Here is a 21,789-nt window from a genome sequence, read left to right on the forward strand (position 1 = left end):
GGTTCTGTTGTTTTCACCATATTCTGATAATATTTAAAAAAAATTTTATTTTTAATATTTTTCATCATACTCTCTAATAGAATTAGAGTTTCGTTAGATCAAATTTTGGCCCTAATGATTCTTGTAATAATAATTAGAAGAATACTCATATGCAGATTGTGTTCTTTGCTATTCCTATTCTTATCAAGTCTGTTTTAAATTGACTGTGTATGTATGTTACACATGCAACACACACCATACACATGTAAAATCTCTCACAAGAAATTAAATTATTTAATTTTTGAGTTCGATTTTACAGAGGTTTTAATATTAGGTAGAAATTGTATGAATGTTAAACCTTACTGTAAAAGTGCACAAAAATAAGCTTTATTAAGTTGTATGTAAAACGAAGGAAAGAGGATTAATGGAGATTATAATGATGACTGTGCATAAACAAACGTTCACAAGATATTGTGAACATAAGAATATGCACCCATGACTTAGTGTCTCACATGGAGCCTTCTGTTGTGACGTCACTGTGCCTGCGGGTGATCCTGGCAACAATTACATAGTGGCATAGAATGAGACAAGATATTTAAAGGGACTGAGAGGGCTCAAAAAATCAGCATAAAGGGATGTAAACAATAGAGGATTTGGAAGACCCAAACAGGTCACTCTATTGCTCTCCTTCCTGAGTTTCGAAGCTTCTGACATCGGTCCACTAACCGGTCTGGGTAGTGGCTCTTTCCTTAATGCATAGCATTATACATATCCACAAGGAGATGTGCTTTGCATTAAGGGAGATATTAAGACAAGGAGTGATGAGAGCTTGGTCCACCTTTGCTATGAGTTGCCTCAGTCCTGAAGTATCTTCAGGTGCAAACTTTGTTTGCATACACTTCGATAAAGGATTAAACTAAATTTATTATAGTCTAACCAAGTGAAAAATAAACTTCTAATGATAGTGCTTAAGGGAAATTGTTGATAACTAGTTAAGTGAATAGTTATATTAAAGGGTAATGAATGAAGATTAACTAAGTTAGTACATAAGGAATAACTGTATGTCAAATTTAGATGAGTTAACAATATGAAGGGTTAAGCAAGTGTTATGCAAGAGAAAGTTAATTGTTGCACTTAATGTGTATATAATTAGGTTGAGAAAGAAATTTTTTCCCCTCTTACATTATGATTTGTAGTTTCATGCTAGCATCAAAATAAAATATTTTGTTTGTGTAACTATCTTGCCTGATCTATCGCCAATGCATTGCTAATCTATTGTCTCCATAAAATTAATGAACCTTAAGCTTGTTTGATTAAAAATCACCACAACTAGCTATAAGAGATCGTGCAAGTTAAATTTGATCTTGCCTATATTCTATACTATAATTCTCAAGCCATATTTACAAATTAGAATGGTGTAGTCGATAAACAAATAATTTTTTCTAATTTCATAGTGTGAGAGTTGGCAACCTGTTTATCGTGGATAGACTATTAACAAAGATCATTCACTAGCATGGGGAACATAAAGAGATTGTTAGGGAAGTCTGTCTTAAGCAGATTATTGTAATGACTGAGCAAAGTGGAAGTTAGTTAGTTTAGCCTAAGGTGCACGTGTAAAGGAATAACAAAGGCGTGGTTGATAGAAATACAAAGTTGATAATAGACGTAGAATATAACAAATGATGCAGTCGACGTCAATAAATTATAAACAAATATTATTATTTAAAACATACATATAGCATATTAACTTTTGAATCCTTAACTGATCTAGGCAGAGATAAAAATTATTGAAGACAGTAGTTTGAGGCATTGTGAAATCTCTGTATGTGATGATAATAGTGATGACCTATTGTTAAATTTGTGTCTTAATGAACAGTTCTTGAATAATTGCTTTCCTATCCTTTCCTTCTTGTAGTCCAGCAACAGGAAGATTTGTTTATGATCAAGAAAGAACTGCTGTTTTATTTGGAATTGAAGACTATGGATCTCGAAATATGACGAAAGAGCATTACTCAAAACTACTACTTATGTTACAAGCAGCTACAAGGACTCTCAGTGATGTCGTGTAAAAAGTTGCAAGAGGAACTTTTATTACAAGTCGAAGATGTCTTTCATGCATCATGTTTACCTGTGCCATTGTTTTTACTTCTTTGTGAAAATGATACAAGAAATATCAAAACATGAGTTGTGCATTTGCTATTTTTTTTATAAGTTTATACTCATTTTTTTTTATTATACATTATTTGTTATGTGTCATTTAGAAACTTCATTTGCATTTTTTATAATTTATGAATCATTGCTTGCTTTTTTAGCAGTCAGCAATTCTGTTGAACTTGTTCTGTTCAAAAACTTCAAAGATTATTATTTCTCAGGGGGTTACCAGGAAGACAAAATCTGTGATTTAGGATTAGAAATTTTTAAAATTACCACCATTAAAATAGTTATTCATTGAGATTCTGGAACACACAACTTGTCAACAAATTTATCAAGTTGCCACATGGGGGGGAGTGTGTGTGTGTGTTAAATGGTGTTTCTACTGTTCACATTAAAATAGACAACAGCAGTGTTTATCAGTCTGTTGTATGTGTTGTAGCAACTTTATATGAAATGGACCATAATCCTTACTGGATATACAAGCCACTAGGCATTGTCCTTTTTCAAACTGCATTCACCATGCTTTTATGGCAGTTGTTTAAGAACCACTAGGCTATAGCAAAAATACCCTACAGTTTCACTGATATTAAACTCCGTATTACATTTTCTGTATAACAGGAATTCATTCCATTGAGAAAAATGTGAATGCTTAAAGTAACTTGCTTTGCTCAACTAGTCAGTGAGGAAGGAAGGAAGCAAGCACTAAAGTAAATAGTTTCCTGGAGTTCAGGAAATGGTTTATTGGCAGTTAGGTAATAACCTAAATGAGATAGCTTATCAAGTTATACAAATATAACTTCAAGATGAAGTTAATAGACATCAGTATGTATTATTCAGCTGTGATTTGTAGCAGTCTTTCATTCCAGTCGGTTTGCTGGCATTTATCATCATCATGCACTTTTCTTTCTTTCGTCTTTTTCCTTTATATCACTTTAGTATAGTTCGTAGCCATTTTGATCTGCTGTACTTTGATATTATTCAAGGTGAAATTTTAACTTATTTTGCTTGCAGTAGCACAAGTACGTCATGTGTGAGAAACTCTGAAAAAGTAAACATCTATGACTGATACCAAGATGCAGGAGAAAATGAAATTAAGAAAGATCTGACAATCTTTGATATGTGTTAGCAACAGTTCAGGTTTGGATATACCTTTGCTTTCAAGGTTATGTCATATATTTTCAAATGGTATCATATAAAGGAAGGTGCACAGTTCTTTAAAATTCTGCAGTATGATTCTGGTTAGCATTCCTGAAGAAATTATACATTTTGTCATCTGTTTATTTGTTATCTTCATTCATAAACTTATCAGGAAGTGATATATATATATATATATAAATGAATCTTTCAAGGCAGTGTGTCCTTGATGCACATTTTACTATAGTACACAATGGACTATGGCATGAATGATATTGCAGTTACATGAGCACAGTTTTGGATATGAAGTCTATTTTTATATAGTAGTTTATTGTACATGGACTTGATGATATTGCAAACCTTATATTTTTGCAACTTGCAACTACTCAAGAATGCACATAATGCACTGGACTGTTTTTGGAATCTGTTTTATCTAGTTATAATTGAGCTTCTTTGTGTGATTAAATGTTTAAAATCTTAACGATTTGTTGTATTGCATAATTCTTTACTATACCTGCTAAACACACACACACATTGAAAAACAATGCTTAATGTTCACATACCAGCCATTGAATTAAAAACTTTATGCAGATGTATGTAAACATCACTTATGCAGCGTATATGCAAAATACTTGGTCACATGAGTCACCACGCATCTAGGCAACTACTTAAGAATGCTACTGTCAGTATGTGACACGTGTGATCTCACCTTTTGAGAAATCAGTCAGTCCTGCTGATCTTATTGTGATCAACACTACTAATCGTCAGTAGTGTTGATCACAATAAGATCAGCAGGACTTACGAATTTCTCATAAGGTGAGATCACATGTGTTTAATCAGTGAAAAAAGAACCCACATTGCATACCTAAGAGGCATAACTGTGGTCCTAAGAGAGAGAGAGTGTTAGAAACGAGATCACCATCATCTAAGAAGGCTTGTACAGACATACAGAACTTCCCATGTTTCACTGAACTAAGTAGAGGATTGGTATTGGCATTTACCAAAAGAGGTCCAACATGGTATTAAATAAAAGTTCCTAATTCAGTGGCTGGTACGTGTAAGTAGTTAAAATTTAAACATCTGATTTCATATTTTAAAATGAAGAAATATAAAGTATCATATAGACAAAAACATCAAGCTGGCATGCCATATCCTCCACTTTTCCCAAGAGCGCCAAAGATGACACACAGTTGAAACAGCTCACACCCCATTACTCCCACCCCTAATCTTGTTTTCATCGTATGCTATCCTTCTCCTTTCCCCTTCTTCCCAAAGAATTCGCTGCCCACCCTTAAACATTTAAAAACCCATGGATTTTTAAATTTCACATACCTTGTGTCTGACTTACAATTCTCTCACATTTTCAACCCCCCCCCCCCTTCCTTTCAGTCATACTTTCGTAATATCGCCAGATGCCACTCAATAAGATTACAACCAGGAACGTCCTACAAAGTTATGTCCAAAATTATTCCTTCATGTATCTATATCTTTAAAACATCAGTAATGCTAAAAATTGAGTAAAAAGCCAATGACATCATAAAAAAAGAAATACTCCTAAACAAAATAGGCAAAAGAGCTATAAAAATATTATTTTTATAAGTGTTTGCTTGTAATTTGTATTTTACTAGATAGAAAAGAGGGGGAAAAAACTAAGTGTGGGAAGAATTCATATGATAAAGAACAAGTATTCATTTTTACGCACACACATACAAAAAAAACTTCAATGATACATTTTGATGTCATTGATATTAAATGTTATACCATTGTGGCACTGTAATATTTGGGATAAATTTTTTTTTTTTTTTTTTTTTTTTTTCATAAAATAAATTTTGCATTTTAAAAGGATTTGTAATTTGTGCAAATCCTTTTAATCATGTAAACAAGCCATGACTAAAAACATATGTCAAAGATCAGAGATTTCATAAGAGAACAGATTATTGTTATATTTTAAGAGATACTTTTATTTATTTTCTGTTAATTTTTTAAGCTTTTGATATGGTTATAATCTATCAGCTGGCACATGAAAGTGTAACATATCTCCAAAATTTCAAGATACACATGCAGAAAGCATTCAGAACAAATTCAGATTATTGTTGAAATCAGAGTATCTCACCACAGAGCTTACGAATCTGCAGAGGAATTGATATATTTAATTAAGCTATAACAAATGCATACTGTGATGAAATGCAGTTACTTTCCATTTACTGCTTCCCTGTACATACTTATGATGCTGTTTGTTCTTGAACTAGTTCTTTTTATAGAAAAAAATATGATAATTAGCCACTGACATTATGTACTAGTTTCATGTTCTGCAGTGGCTAATTATCATAGCTAACAGCTGAAATAAAAGTAGATATGTTAGTCATCACTTGATTGGTGTGGACCAAAGCTGTCTGTATTTGATCACCTCTGTGTTTTTTGGTGAAAAATTTTAATACATTAATGGTTAATAAAAGATATGATAGTAACAATATTAAAAAACAAAACAAAACAGAGGTGACATTTGATGCTGCCATCACTGGTGATGGCTAAGGTTAGTACTCAATTTCCCACCAAATTCCTAAAGTTATTGCCCTAAGGCTGAAAAGTTTCTTCCTTCAGAGACAAAAAATCATTAGGTTTTTTATTTATTTATTTATTATTTATGGCACAATTTTAGTGACTTTCGGAGTTTTTTTAACCATTTTCTGAGTTGGTCAATCTTAGCATGGATAAGTAGTTCTCCCCACCCTTGGCCAGGATTAAAAACTCATGTTTTTAATCCTGTAACTCAAAAAAATCAACCACTGAATTTTCAATATTTCATTCACCTCTTCCAATTAGGGTTAGGAACAAACTCTTGATTTCCAAAAGAAATCCCTTAGAGGAAAAATTTAAAACAGGTTTATAATTTTTATCAAATTTTCAAAGTTTGCCAACTGTTCATAATTCATTTTTGAAATTCTCTCATATATGCTTATTAAATAATTTAAGGAATTTACAACATACAATGGATATAAATTAAATTAAACTTTATATTTCCAATATTTTGGCAACATCACGTTGCCATCTTCACAGGAACTTAAAGACACGTGCATGCAGGCACTACACACAATAAATGAGGACGAAGCAGGAAGTTATTGTTTCTCCGACAGCCATGGGGTAACCACTCTCCCCACCCTTGGCCAACTTCTTTTTGGAGACTTTTGAAGAGAAAGCCTTAAACTCTGCCCCACAAAAACCAACCATATGGCTTCACTATTTGGCCACATGGCTCTGATACACTCCTCTCCTTCCTAACACACTTAAACAACCAACACCCCAGAATCAAGTTCACCCTGGAAAAAGAGAAAAACAACAGCCTCCCTTTCTTAGACGCACTTGTCACCCGCCAGCCTGATGGAACCTTGGTTTTCTCAGTTTATAGAAAGCCCACCCATACAGGCAGATACATTCACCAACAATCCTTCCCCCCTCACAACAATATGGAGTTATTAAGACACTACATAACAGGGCTAAACTTATCTGTTCAAATGACAATGCCCTAACCATATAACTAAACCACATCCTCAGCCAATGGCTACCCCCTCCCCACACACACACACACAAAAAAAAAAAAAAAAAAAATCGAAAAAATATTGAAACCAGTAAACCACAACCCCTACTCCCCCTTCACAATAAGGATTACTCTAAATCCATCACCATTCCTCTATTTCCTACATCCGTGGCACCCCAGAAAAAATTACTAAAATTTTAAAAAAACATGACTTGACCTCGTGTTACAGACCATATAGAAAATTGGCATAATTTATCTGCTCCACTAAAGACCAACCACTTCCCATAAACCTACCTGGTGTATACCAGGTCCCTTGCAGCTGTAAGCTGTCCTACTTTGGCCAAACAGGCAGGACAGCGAATATCCGAACACAAGAACTACATCTGGTTTCACCAGTACAGCCACTCTGGTCTTGCAGACCATGCTCTGGATGCCCGCCACAGAATACAGTGGAAGAAAGCCACGGTAAAACACCTTAGTAAATTCAAATTTGAAAGGCTATTCATGGAATCAGCCTCAGCCCTAAGAAAACATGCCAAACCTCAACAAATTTGGTTGCATGAGACTGCCTCAAAGTTGAGGGAGACCTACATCAGAAGATCTTCAGCCCAACAGCCAAGAATACCTACATAGCTCACTAGGGGGCACCATCAGGACTTTTAGGAGAAACAATAGCTTCCTGCTTCATCCTCATTTACTGTGTGTAGTGTCTGTGTGCATGTGTCTTTATTTTAAGTTCCTGTGAAGATGGCAACGTGACGTTGCCGAAATATTGGAAATATATTGAAAGTTTATTTTGCACTTGGTTAGACTATAATAAATTTAATTTAATCCTTTTTGCTCATACTTGGATAAAGTTTGCTCTCACTTTCAACATCTTTCTCTAAATCCATAGTAATTTAATAATAAGGTGGCACACCTTTTGGCAATTCCTATAGGTAAAGATGACCTCACCATTGCTTCTGCCTTGGTATCTCCACCTCTGGGCCTGGCTTCCAGTAAAGAGACCTCAATAAAGGTCGAGACCTGTCTGGGTAGTGCCCCTTCTCTTAATGCATAACATTATACATATCCGCAGAGATGGGAGATAGGAATGATGTTAGCTTGCTCCACCTTTGCAACGAGTTGCCTGGTGTTGTACCACCTTACCCCACTCCTGAAGATACTTTCAGGCACAAACTTTGTTTGCTCACACTTGGATAAAGGATTAAACTAAATTTATTATTATTGGAAATATAGATTAAAGTTTAATTTAATTTATATCCTTTGTACGTTTTAAATTCCTTAAGTTGTTTAATAAGCATGTATAACCAACATCTAAGCCTTTCTACGAGAATTATCTAACTCGTACGGTACACAGCTAATATATTTTTGTTATTTGGAAAACTATTCTCTACAACTTAAATTTCATTAGTACAGACAGTTGTGTCCTCCCGCGATGAGTCTTCAGACTACTTGGAGGTATCAGGAATAATAATAATCAGTAATACTGTTCAACTTCAGAGATTATACATGTAAATGTATTTTTTTCTTCTGATTTAAGCATTTTCTGATGAACATCTTAATAAAGCTGCTCTAAGAATATTTCCTAGTTAGTTCTAATCAGCTTTTTTTCAGAATGATCTTATTTTTGGAAATTTTTTTCAAATCTCAAAACAGGTATACTAGCCAGACGACACTTGCAGTGATCAGGCAAGGCACAATTAAAAGCAGAGGCATAGCTGGAGGAGGGCGGTCTGCCCCAGGCGCCACTTTGAACCTTTTTGAACTTTTGCAGTTAATTCTAAAATACAGTCTCGAGAACTCAGTTCCAAATATTGTAATACCACTGCAAATTTTCCTCACAATTGCTATAAGTCTTGCTAATTGTGAGAGGAGTTTTTCTAAATAAAATTTGATTAATTACCGACATTACTATGAAATAGACTTCACTAATGTCATCGATTTTGCTAAAAGCAAGAAAAATAACATTTTAGAATGTTGAAATTAAAGTTTTACTTAAAAAATAAACAGTGTTTTAATTTATTTCCCTATATGTCGTTTTGACTTTCTGTAATTTTTTTTTTGGTGTGTATTGAGAGGAGCAGCAAAAGCTCTAGCTACACCACTGATTAAAAGACATAATTAGCACACTGATTTTAACAGCTCTTACTCTTGTTTTTGTTTCTAACAGTTTTGTCACTTACACATTAATGTTATTTTTTTTTAATATATTTGTTCAGTATAGTTCTGCAACCTTATTTCATAACACTTATTTTCAATCATTCAGAGTTATTTATTTCACTCATTTTTATTTCATCACATGGATGTATGCTGTTTAGTTTTGGGTTGATTTCTCATTCAGCATCATATTTACTTATTCTGTTATGTTCCCACATTTCATTTGCTACTTTCATAAAAAATTGTGCTGTTGTTTATTGTCAATAGTTAGATAATTAAATTGATTCACCATATAGTTTGAAGAATATATTCTGACATAATGTTACCTTGTCCTAAACATGATTTATCCAGTTGAACCTCACTCCACTCTCTTAGTCAGGGAAGCAAGGTGAATAGTTAAAAAGCTATTAAAAGATCTCTGAGAAAAAGGTAGATTCAGAAATCACGCCATGTTGACATAATTAGTATTTCATAAAAATACTAAAATGAATGAGATACTTCTAAATAAGATATTTTCAGGCAATAGTGAATATGTAGTATTCAACACTGGACATGAATGTTGGCACATTCATGTCCAGTGTTCAACAGGAAAAAAAATTAGAAAATGAAATTTCAATCTTACTGACAATAGAAAACAGTAGAGAAATGATTTGATTTAAGAGGGAGGGGAATAAATAAAAGGCAAGCTGATTACTACTGAATATCTAAAAACAGGAAAGGAATCATAAACGTAAAGTTCACAAGTTATTTTGAGAAAAAAGGAACGGTAATGATAGTGGAAAGTATCATTGGACATTCAGGACAGAATTCATACAAATACAGGGTTGCAACATAAGGAAATATTCATAAAAATTACATTTATGTAATTATTTGAGGGGTTTCAGAGTAGTCTGAGATATAAGATTTCACATGAGATTTGAAATAGGTTGGAAATTTGTGAAACATGTAAAACATTTCAGCTACTTAGGCACAATTTTTACTGAAGATGGTAAACTAAATATAGAAATAGACAACAGAATCAGCAAAGCTGGTATAGTGGGAAGTCAATTGAATAAATTCATATGGAATAAGAAAGAAATTAGTCAGAACACTAAATTAGCTGTATACAAGACTGTGTTCAAACCAATTTTAACTTATGGATCTGAGAGCTGGGTCAGAAGTAAAACACTTGACCAAAGACTAGAGACCGCAGATATGAGAGTCCTGAGAAAGATTAGAGGCGTGAACAGATGGCATCAATGGCAATATCATATTAAAAATGAGGATATTAGGAAAGAACTTGACATTGTCAGCATCCAGGAATGCGTTAGCAGAGCTAATCTCAGATGGTATGGTCACTTAAATAGAATGGGAGAGGAAAGATTAGCAAAACAAGTGTTCTCTGCCAGGTTGGCAGGAAAACGACCCAGAGGAAGACCAAGATATAGGTGGATTGATACGGTACAAAGTGCCTTAGACGATAGAAATATAAGATCTGATAATGTTGGAGTCTTGACAAGTAACAGACTGATTTGGAGGAAAATTGTAGATAGGAAGTTAGTAATGATGTAATTTTTTTCATGTAGTACTGTCATATCCTGTACACCCCTTGAGGGTACATGAGAGGAATTTGATGATGATGATGATGATGATGATGGAAATTTGTGATTGCCATTTAGAACAAAATCAAGGTTGAATTTACTTTTTTTTTTCAAAAGAATTTTAACATCAAATGGTAGATACACAAATATCAGAAAAGAAAGGGAAATTAACTAAATAGAAACCAAATGAACTAACATGATCTGTAGAAAACATTAATGCAGCTAGAGAAGCATATCAGCAAAGGAAGAACTTTATGGAGGACACTAATTGAATAGATCCTGGGAAAGAAGAAATCTTTTAGAAAAAATGTAAGAAAAAAGCTGAATGTTACATAAAAGCAGAGGAAGAGTATAGAATAAAATTTAATTACAGTAGTAAAATGTTCTAGAGCTTACAAGTGACAGAGGACCCACAGATGATAAGAATCTCTAATCATCCTTTGGGAAATTAGTGGGCATGTACCTTAGATATCATTGCTAGTTGAGCTCAAAGCTGTTGGTGAAATCAAGCCATCAGAAGAGAGTATGGCATAAAACTGCCGCTATCTTGTCTTCTGTGTGTATATATACACACAGAAGAAGACAAGATAGCGGCAGTTTTATGCCATACACACACAAACTGTATATACTGGAAATAATGAATTATAAGGAAGATTTTTGAGTTGAAGTCTTACAAACCCAAGTTCTATGATCAAAAATCCTATTTTCCTCTTCTAACTTTGATCATTTAACTCTGGAAGCAACTGAAAGATGATAAAAGTAACATAAAATAAGGATCCAAATGTACAGAAAAATTTTCTACTTTGAAAAATTTTAGTGTTGGAAAAAGAAAATTAGAAATATGAAATCCAGCTAGAGCAGATGATCAACCAGATATGCTTGCACATAGCAGTTTGAACATACTGCACTCAACCTCACTACACAAGAGTTCTCAAATTCAGGATGACTGGATGATGTGAGAGAATCAGTGGTGCACTCAGGATTTAATCTTGGAGGGGGGCCAAGCATTCGTGATTTAATCTTGATGGGGGGGGGAGGCCGAGTTGAGTAGATGATTTGAGAATACACACTACGCATTGCATACGACCTATGACTGAGCATCTGCAGTGATCACCAATACATGATAACCGTGATCTCCTCTAGCCTGACCAGGCAAACGACGTAGCGCTCAGTCCTCCAAACACTGCTGCATTCGCCTTGTGTTCACAGCAGCAGTGATTCCCGAGAGCTATAGGGTATTCCCACCTTATGTGACCACTAATTCATAAGTAGAAATAGAAGACACGACACAACATAAATAAAAAAATGAATTTTAGTTAGGAAAAGATTTTTTTTTAATTTTCTAGTGTTTTCTTTCCTTTTTCTTTTGGAGGTGGCCAGGGCCCCTTGGCCCCCTCCCTGGGTGCGCCACTGGAGAGAATTACAGAGGTATTTCCTTACTTCATAGCAGATGAAATTAGGCTAGTAAACGTTTTTGAATTGAAGAAAAACGTGCAGATTGGAAAACGATCCAGGTAGGTGGGAGCTGTGAAAACTGTTCTTACTAACATTGAAACCCAAAGATTTATAACAGTAATGTGTACTGAAGTTTTGGAAAGATAGGGTAATTGAATGGCTCTGTATTACAGTTGCAAAGACATTGCAGAACTTTATCCTTCAGTTCAAAATAGGCAGGCATGAAGTGCAGACAAAATTCTGGCCTCATGCTTTGTTCCTTGGGTTGAAATTCAAACCAAGAAGTTGGAAATGAAGGGTCCAAGAAAGATAGTTTGATATGAAATCAGATGTAAGGCACACTTCTTTGCTGTTACTGTTCATCAGCTGTATAGATCATGTTATGAAAGAAACTGCCTTTAAGACATACGAAAATTGGATAGATTAATCTCTTTTTCTTTCTTTCTGTGGTAATTCATTTGCATCCGTACTGCTAGATCAAACAGAAGAAACACCCGTATAAGCTTGCATCTAGTTGTTGACTATAGAAACTTCCTAGTCCCCTATACCCATCCTTTACTGATTAGGTCATATTTTACCAGCATGCTTTCATAGGCTGTCCCTAAATACAAAACTGGAGTAGTTGGCATAATATATACAATCTTAAATAGTTTTCAGTGGAAAATTAAGTTGAGCATAAAATTAGGTTAGGAATATATGTTATGGATTATACCAAAAAAGTGAGATGCTTGTAAAGTATTTAATTGGTTATTCAAGGAATTTTGTATTAAAAAAAGTACAAATTATATTAAATATAATGTGAAGAATGGTACCGCTTCCTTTCAGACCCCAGTAAACATATGCCAGTTAGCTGAAGATATACAGCATGTGAAAAATATGCATATTGAAATTAAACAAATTATGTAAAAACTAGTCTGTGCGGTTAGCCTAGTGGCTGTAATTGTATATTTATTTATTTCGATTCCCGTCAGAGACGTGAGGAGCTGAAGAATCTTCCAAAGCCAAGTTAGCCGGTCTTGGACGTGGACAGAAGGGTTTTTCCCCAGTTTATCCTAGGGTTTTTCATCCCGCAAACTGGCCTTGAGAACTCAACACTACAGACATAGGATACACCAGGGTGTAGGGCTTGACTACCTTATCCTGTGAACGGTTTGAGGTCCGATGATTAATAAACCCTTGACACCACAAGGTAAGAGGAAGATGAGATGTAAAAACTTTTTGAAGTAGTATTTTTAATACACAACTTTCTCCTGGAGCAAGGACTTTGAGAATGGCTGCAATAGATAACAAAAGAAGTAAAGGAGTAATTTTATTTTATGTGGCACCCACCCACAAAAGTTCTTTATCCATTCACACTGTGAATGGATATGCATTAAATAAGAGATAAAAATGAAATATTCAGAAGTAACTTTTATGGCATAAACATACGATAAAAGATGAATTGTGTTTTTATTTTAGTACTCATCCAAAGATCGCAGGCACATCAACAAATATCTGATATTTTGCCAATTTTCGGTCTATAAAACCCATAGTACACATATTTTCCGATTTTATCATTATGAAGGTATATTTGTCAAGGTAGGAGAATATTTTATTTAACAGTTTGCTAGCTTGATTTATAATTTTGAAGTATCTAGACATGGTATGCAGGCCTCCTTGGCCCTGCAATTATTACCTGTCAACTCCCTGGAGGTCTCCAATAAAATAACTATTGGTCAGGAATAAACCTACCATTCTATCACCAATATATATGTATATAAAAGCGTCTCTTGTACGCCCACAGTTCATAGAACCAGGTCTGGTAGATTGCCAAGAATTGTCAAGCTGAAGGGAAGAAAGAATGGATGTACAAATTGGTCACCAACACGCGAAATCACGTGCTTTATACATAAACTTTTCCAACTGTTATACAAGCAAAATTATTACCACTTAAAAAAACTACAATGTTCATAAAAGAAAAGTTAATTTTCTGGCGTGTAATAATAAACAACTCATCCCACAAGATGGATTAATTACCTTATTATTGGAATGGATTCTCCTCCTTCTGACATGCGCAGAAGTGTCAAAGGGTCTCACAGCTGTCGGCATATAGTAATGCCTTTTATTCCTGTATAGGGAGTAGACAGTTTATATATATATAGCCCTATTTAGAGACTCAGTGGGCAATTCAATCTCCACTGGCAGCTATCTAAGTTAATCGCCATGCAGTGAAGAGACGGCTAACAAGTGCCGCCATCTCGTGGTCCTTAACACAATATTTTCAAGGTCCAAAAATAGTGTGGGTTTGACGGCTGATTTTCTTGAGTTTATGGGATTAAAAAACCGAGTTTCCGGGTGAAAAAACCCGCTTGCCCGTGCCAGAGATCGACTAACTCGGGAACCGGTCGAAAAAAAGACCTAGAAAATGTTCCTAGTTCTTCATTCCTGTGGTCAAGCACTGTGGAGTGCAAACGCCACTTCCGCTGAGCTACACTGGCTCACAAATATAAATATTGCATAAATTCATGTGAAGAAAAAATGCACAGAAAACAAGAAAATCTTATCAATTACGTATTGACAATGATGTCATCAGAATGATCTAAGCAGGAGAAAATTTCATATCCGATTGAAAATATGAAGAAAGTATTAAGACATATGTGCTCTGCGTATTTTGAAAAAAAATTTCCATCAATTATCAACCTGTACACTCAAATACACAATAATTCTGAATATTTGAGTATACAGCGTAAAAGAAGTTGAACACAAGAAGATTGAACTGGAAATTTCTCAGGAAAATGTTGGTCTATAGGAAATGTCTATGGCTACCTTGCATTCATTTTCAACTTCCGATTATGTCCTCTCCATTCTATAAAATGAAAAAAGAAATCATCTATCAGTATGAGAGGTTATCGTCCCCCTTTCTCCTGTTTGCTATCTGCAGATCACACATTCTCAATCTATTCTTGTAATCCACACAATGCACATCTTTAATTCTTTGAAGAACCTCCCCGCTCTTTCTGCATTATCTCGAAAACCAGGAGGTTATACCTGTTCATGATAGTCCAAGTCTTATAAAGAGACAAAATGACTTTTTCTTATCCTCACTAGTTATGGGATGTTTCTTAGCATAGCAATGGCTATGAAAAGGAAATTGCTGCTCTTCTTAGCACAGCACCAAGATCTGAGCGGTCTGCGGACGATTTGGTGCCTGCGCGTCACGCATGAATGCAGTATTACGTTGCAGTGGCCAAGATGGGACTTGCGTTAACTCATAAACACTCACATTGTTACACTTCCACTATTAGATTATGCCATTTTCTTATAAGTCACATGTTGTATATGTGGCTGACCAACACTGAACCTATACCAACTCTTACAGCTACTAGCCATGACAGTGGGAATAGGCATGCTATATAGACCAGGGGTTTTCAACGCATGCTCGCGGAGCTCTTTGCAGTGGCCCCCCGGCCATTTTGAAAAAATAACTAACATTAAAACGCGATTAAATAAAAAATTTCAATGAAGCCACTAAGCTATACTGCGATATTTAGAATTGTAAGATGCTTTCCAGATTCACAAGGAACGCTGTGCATTTGATACTTTACATAAAATCCTATAAAAATATATATTTATATTAAAATAGACATGCTTCTTCAGTCATCTACCAGCGCCAAAGCGGGTACTTAAGTACTAACGCCTCAGGTAGATGGCTGAAGCAGTAGTTCGTTCCAGTGCCTTCCAGATACATCTCAAAGGTTCTCGATACTTCGTTATTTTCATATAAATACAAGAGGATCTCATCCACAGTCAGTTAGTTGTGAACAGTGTGATATTCGTGTATAAGCGCACGCAGGTTCGTCGTGTCAGCCTATTGTAGTTTTATATTGCCAGACTTTTCATTAGTGTGAGACATATTCAGTGGATAATAACTGTCACGGCCATTTTGGATCCTTTTTTTTGGTGGGTTCACCCTTCCATCACTATGGCGTCTACGAGTAAAAAGCGCAAATCAAGTGATTCTTTCCTTTTCTTAGAAGGCCCAATTTCGGATAAGCATATCGTTCACTCTTGAGATGTCAAAGTTAAACTGCTTTGCAGATATTTATTTTTTTGAGTTTAGGACAGTACACCCCAACTTTCAACATGAAACAGTTGTTCATAGATAATTTGGATGTAATAAATATATATTGGATTTTTGCCGATTATTTATTTTGCTAAACATGCTCGAAGATTAAAATAGTAATAAAACGCCAGCTGTTTTCATTACCGAGTTTTTGTTTCACCTATTATGAATGAAACGGTTAAAGGTGATTAACGTGCCAATTCACTAACTTTTGCAAGTGTGCGTAATTATGTAAATCAGATAATGCCTTTCATTAGTAAGCGAGGTAGTTTAGTCTTATTTTTGAGAAATAGTGGGCAGTTAAAATAATCTTAATTGATCACAGATATCTGGCTCAAGATGGCCTAAAGGGAGACTTCTAGTCGATTTTCTTGAGTTTTGGGATGAAAAATTCCTTCTTGCATATGTGAAGATAAAATAACTTGGTAACCTGCCGAATAAAGGTTTAGAAAAAGTTCCTCTAGTTGGCAAAATAGAATCGAACTTACAATGGTCTTTCTTTGGGGGGGGGGGGGGGACGTGGATAGCAATCTGGATACATATCTCCAACAATATTTTATTTTCTTTATATATACAGTAGGTGATCAAATTATTAGAGCCACAATGCAATAAAGGTATTTTGTGAGTTTCGGGTTACATCAAATTGTTTTTATTAAAATTAGTCCTCTAATGATATACTTAAAAAGAAGTAAGGTATGCTTATAAAATTAAAGAACAATGTATACAGAAATAATTGAGGTCAATATTTGATAACGCCACGTTTTGCTGTAATTACTGCTTCGATTCTTTTGGAGATAATTTCTATCCATTTGGCGCAGTTTAATTTTATTGATTAATTCCTGTGCCACACATCAATCAAACATTCTATTAATTGGCATTTGTTGGAAATTTCCTGCTTCATCAGTTCCCAAAGGTTCTCGATGGGGTTGAGATCCAGTGAATTTCTAGGCTAGTCAAGAACCTTGACTTTTTTGTCATTCAGAATCATGCATGAATGTGAAATCGTTATTCCACCCCCCCCCCCCCCCACCCCCCCCCCCCCCCACCCCCCCCCCCCCCCACCCCCCCCCCCCCCCACCCCCCCCCCCCCCCACCCCCCCCCCCCCCCACCCCCCCCCCCCCCCACCCCCCCCCCCCCCCACCCCCCCCCCCCCCCACCCCCCCCCCCCCCCACCCCCCCCCCCCCCCACCCCCCCCCCCCCCCACCCCCCCCCCCCCCCACCCCCCCCCCCCCCCACCCCCCCCCCCCCCCACCCCCCCCCCCCCCCACCCCCCCCCCCCCCCACCCCCCCCCCCCCCCACCCCCCCCCCCCCCCACCCCCCCCCCCCCCCACCCCCCCCCCCCCCCACCCCCCCCCCCCCCCACCCCCCCCCCCCCCCACCCCCCCCCCCCCCCACCCCCCCCCCCCCCCACCCCCCCCCCCCCCCACCCCCCCCCCCCCCCACCCCCCCCCCCCCCCACCCCCCCCCCCCCCCACCCCCCCCCCCCCCCACCCCCCCCCCCCCCCACACATCATTGAAGGAAAAAAAATTAAAGAATTTGAAAACAATAACTTAACCTTGGATATTCAATGGCAAATCCTGAAAAACACGTTGATTTAGCCAGAGAGGCACGTGGTGAGGTTGATTGTAAGGACAGAAAAATCAGAACTCCATGGTGGACTCAGGAAGTTAAAGAGGCAATGAAGGAAAAGAAGAAAGCACATCGAAAGTTCCTACCAAGTCAGTTTTGTGCTCTCAGAGAACATGGAAAAAATGTAAGAAAGTGAAGCACACTGTATAAAACTAGCTAAACAAAAGTCATGGGAAGACTTTGGTAAGAACAGAAAATAAATATCAGGAAGATAGCAAAATATTCTGGAGGCCATCGAAGAACTTAGAAATGGAGGAAAAAAGTACTGTAAAAGGAATCAAAGATGAAAACTGAAGATAAAGATATTCTAGACATCTGGAGTAATTACTTCTGAAAGACTGCTAAATGAAACAAGCAGTGTCAGCATGATAGTAGAAAACTTTCAACAGGAATGCAGTCAGGATACATATCCATATTTGAAGTAGAAAAAAGTCATCAAAAATCTGAAATATGGAAAGGACAGAAACACTCAAATATTGTGGAAGGGAAGCTAGGTGAACAAACTGGATTCAGGCCAAATATAGGGTGTCACAATCAGATTTTCACTTTTAAGACAAACAGTTGAGAAATCTTGATCTGGAAAAGGCATATGACAAGGTGCCAATAGGAAAGCTCTTCAAAATACTACAGTTATATGGCGTAAAGAGGACATTATATCAAACATTATACAGTCTCTATTTAAGCTGTAAGTCAGCAGTTAGAATTGAAAAAGTTACAGGAAGATGGATTGAGATAAATCCAGGTGTGCACATTATCTATATGGATCACATTATGAAGGAAAGTGGTATTAAATCTGATATCTAAATTGGTGATGTTAATCTTAGCTCTTTACTTTATGCAGATGATGTTACACTTCTGAATAAATCCAGTAAAAGTCTGCAGGATTCACTGATTAAATTGAATAACTGTTGTAATAAATTTGGTATGAAAATCAGCAATAAAAAGACAATGAAAATAGGCAGAAACATTGAAAACATCAACTGTATATTGAATAGTGAATCTATAAAAAAGTAAAACATTCAGCTATTTATGCACAATTTTTAGTGAAGATGGTAAATTAGATATGGAAATAGACAACAGAATTAATAAAGCTGGTATGGTAGGAAGTCAGCTGAATAACTTATATAGAATAATAAAGAAATCAGTGAAAACACTAAATTAGCTGGATACAAGACAGTGTTGAAAGCAATTTTAACTTATATATCTGAGAGATGGGTTAGAAATAAGACACTTGATCAATGACTAGAGACCTCTGATATGAGAGTTCTAAGAAATGAGGATATTAGGAAAGAACTTGCCATTCTTAGCATTCAGGAATGTGTTAGTAGAGACAATCTCAGGTGGTATGGTCACTTAAATAGAATGGGAGAGGAAAGATTAGTAAAACAAGTGTTCTTTGCCAGATTAGCAGGAAAAAAGAACCAAAGGAAGACCAAGATGTAGATGGATCGGTACAGTAAAAAGCGTCTAAAAAGACAAAAATATAAGATCTTGTAATATTAAGTTTTAAAAGAGGTATACCGTGAGTAGACATATCGATAGAAAATTAATAACGGAAAACTCACGTACAAAGATTATACGGGAGTATATTATTATTAAAAAGCGGCACTTAGGTGGCGCTTTTTGGAATTGTCAGTCATTGCTTAATTTGAGCTTAATATGTACCGAAGATGCCTGTGACACACAGGCGAAAAATTATACTATTAAATAATCTTTGTACGTGAGTTTTCCGTTATTAATTTTGTATCTTGTAATATTGGAATCTTGATAGATAACAGATTAATGTGAAGGAAAATTGTTAATTGGAAGTTAGTAACTTTTTCATGTAGCACTATTATAATTATCCTGTACATCCTGTGAGGGTACATATAAGGAATTTGATGATATAGTAATACTAGATTTATTATTATTGTTTTAAACTGCGAAGAAACTTTGATAACCTTAGCAGTTTAAAACAATAATAATAAATTACTATATCATCAAGTCCCACTCTTTTCTGGAAGCCTAAAGTGGCTTAAGTTCTATATTTGGTGTCTAGATCAGGGTTTTTGGACCAAGTAAAAAAAAAATAAAATCATGAAGGTCTGTAGCCTTTCATGGATCTCCACCTTTCTAACACACACACACACAAAATACAACGTTTGGCTTTCAACAAGTCATCACTCCCCCCCCCCCCTCCAACCCAATAAAGAAAGATTAGATTTATAAAATGTTTTTATACATAATTTGTTAAGGTGGTTTAATCAAAATTATTAAATATGCAGGAAAACAAATTTATAGACATTTTATTTCACAAACTTTGTACACTGTGACGAACTGCTTAGCTGCCAAAACAGAATTACAAAATCAATCTAAATTGCTGCTGCTCACGAATATATACAAATGAAGAGATGAAGTCTCTACGGACTTGTTTGAGCTTGATATTCTTTCAAATCTTCAATAGTATTGCAATTAAGAAACAATCTGAAATAGAGTGATATGAATATATTAGACTCAAAACTTATCTAAGAAACAAATGTTAATACGGCATGTACACATACATATTATATACAGCTTTACTTGATTTGTTAAGCTTTTTCTTACCACTAAACAGCACATATCAATAATAACAATTAAAACAACATAAGTGATTATTGTTAAGGTTCAGTTCCAAATATTTAGTTATATATTTGTTGTATCAATGTTGTTTGTATTAATATATTATTTTTTCTAAGTCGCAAGCACCTCTAAAAAAATTGATTTCTTGCGATTGTTGATGAACTGCTATTTCTGCAATTTAAAATCAACGATTAGTGATTATATTTAGATAATAATGAACAGGGAATTTAAGGAGTAGCTATAGTCTTCGACACTAAACACAAGGATAATCTTCTTAAATGGCAGGGTAACAAGTAATGATGTGGGCAAACATCAAACTGGGGTTGGATGGTTGGTTTATTTAGGGGAGTTTAATTGGTGCAAAGGCAGCAAAGGTCATACTGCACCAAACCAAAGGTTACAGAAGTACAAAAAGCAAATTTTTAAAAATTTCTTTAAAGAAAAAAATCTACATATAAATAGAATTTAAAATCAAGTTTCATGAGTGAGGTGCTGGCATAACACCAGAACATGAGAAATGGTGAGACATGCACATTGTTTGCACATAACTGGGTCATTATCCCAAAATAAGAATGTGAAAGATGGCTGCGAGCTATGCAGTCTAGCAAGAACAACAACATCCTCTCTTCTGTTTCCAAGTTGACTTGACTGCTAATGCTTAATCTCGTGTGATTTCATGTCTGTGCTTCCTTCCATTAGCTAATTAACTTTGAACTAACAAAATGTCTGTACATATGGGACTGACAAATAGTATGTAGAAAAAGTAACAGCTGCAGTCTCATTTCCCTCAATTCCAATGTGGCCAGGAATCCACCGATATCAAAATTATGGGTCTTTCTTTTGTACAGTTATAGAACTTTACAAAGCACTGGATGTAGATTATACACAGGAGATGAGATGGCCTGTAAAGAATTCAATGGGTCTGTATAAATCACACCCTTTTGGTAGCAGTTTTCTTTTATATGCACGAGTATAACTGCTGCAATCAACTGGGATCTCATTGGATATGATAAATTTAAGAAATACAACAGTACAACCAACAGAGGATCAGATCTTGAGATGGGAAGGAAATCAGAGTGTGCATTAAATAACTGCATGTGATACTTCCTTAGTTGGCAAAGTGAGAGGTTGCAGGTTGGAGTGCAATCCTGCTATGGATGAATGCTGTTATATTTGGTACAGTTAATGCCAATGGCAGTCTGACACATAACATTTGAGCTTCCAAATGTAGAAGGAAAAAAAAAATAGCTAGTCCAATGCAGGATGTTTTGGAAGAGACTACTATTTTTAGGACATAGTTATGAGACAGACCCAAGTTTCTTCAACAAGAGTTTACACGAGAGTTTCACCCGCAAGATGCTGGTGCAGCTCTTGTATCAGGGTTATCTTGAATAGGTAGGAATGCAGAACCTTCTGTATAATTTTCCACATAGCTGTGTAAGGCACATGCACGTATCTT

The 21,789-nt window shown here is 35.9% G+C and overlaps 2 protein-coding genes across 3 annotated transcripts in view; one reads left to right on the plus strand and one right to left on the minus strand.

Annotated features, from left to right (window-relative positions):
• The window catches only part of LOC150097811 (N-acetylated-alpha-linked acidic dipeptidase 2-like), a 309,838-nt gene extending 306,090 nt beyond the window's left edge, over window positions 1-3,748 (plus strand). Inside the window, exon 17 of the mRNA XM_090406796.1 lies at window positions 1,895-3,748. Coding sequence (XP_090262922.1) covers window positions 1,895-2,048 — 154 coding nt within the window. The 3' untranslated portion in view covers window positions 2,049-3,748. The remainder of the gene's footprint in view (window positions 1-1,894) is intronic.
• A 16,251-nt stretch (window positions 3,749-19,999) lies between these two features.
• The window catches only part of Msh6 (DNA mismatch repair protein Msh6), a 429,489-nt gene continuing 427,699 nt past the window's right edge, over window positions 20,000-21,789 (minus strand). For both annotated transcript variants that reach the window (XM_090406801.1, XM_090406800.1), the window contains exon 33: window positions 20,000-20,195. In XM_090406801.1, coding sequence (XP_090262927.1) covers window positions 20,132-20,195 — 64 coding nt within the window. In that variant the 3' untranslated portion in view covers window positions 20,000-20,131. The remainder of the gene's footprint in view (window positions 20,196-21,789) is intronic.

This window comes from Typopeltis vanoorti, chromosome 17 (assembly GCF_054136105.1).
Source record: "Typopeltis vanoorti isolate ZY-2024b chromosome 17, IOZ_Tvanoo_1.0, whole genome shotgun sequence".
NCBI classification, from domain to species: Eukaryota; Metazoa; Arthropoda; class Arachnida; order Uropygi; family Thelyphonidae; genus Typopeltis; species Typopeltis vanoorti.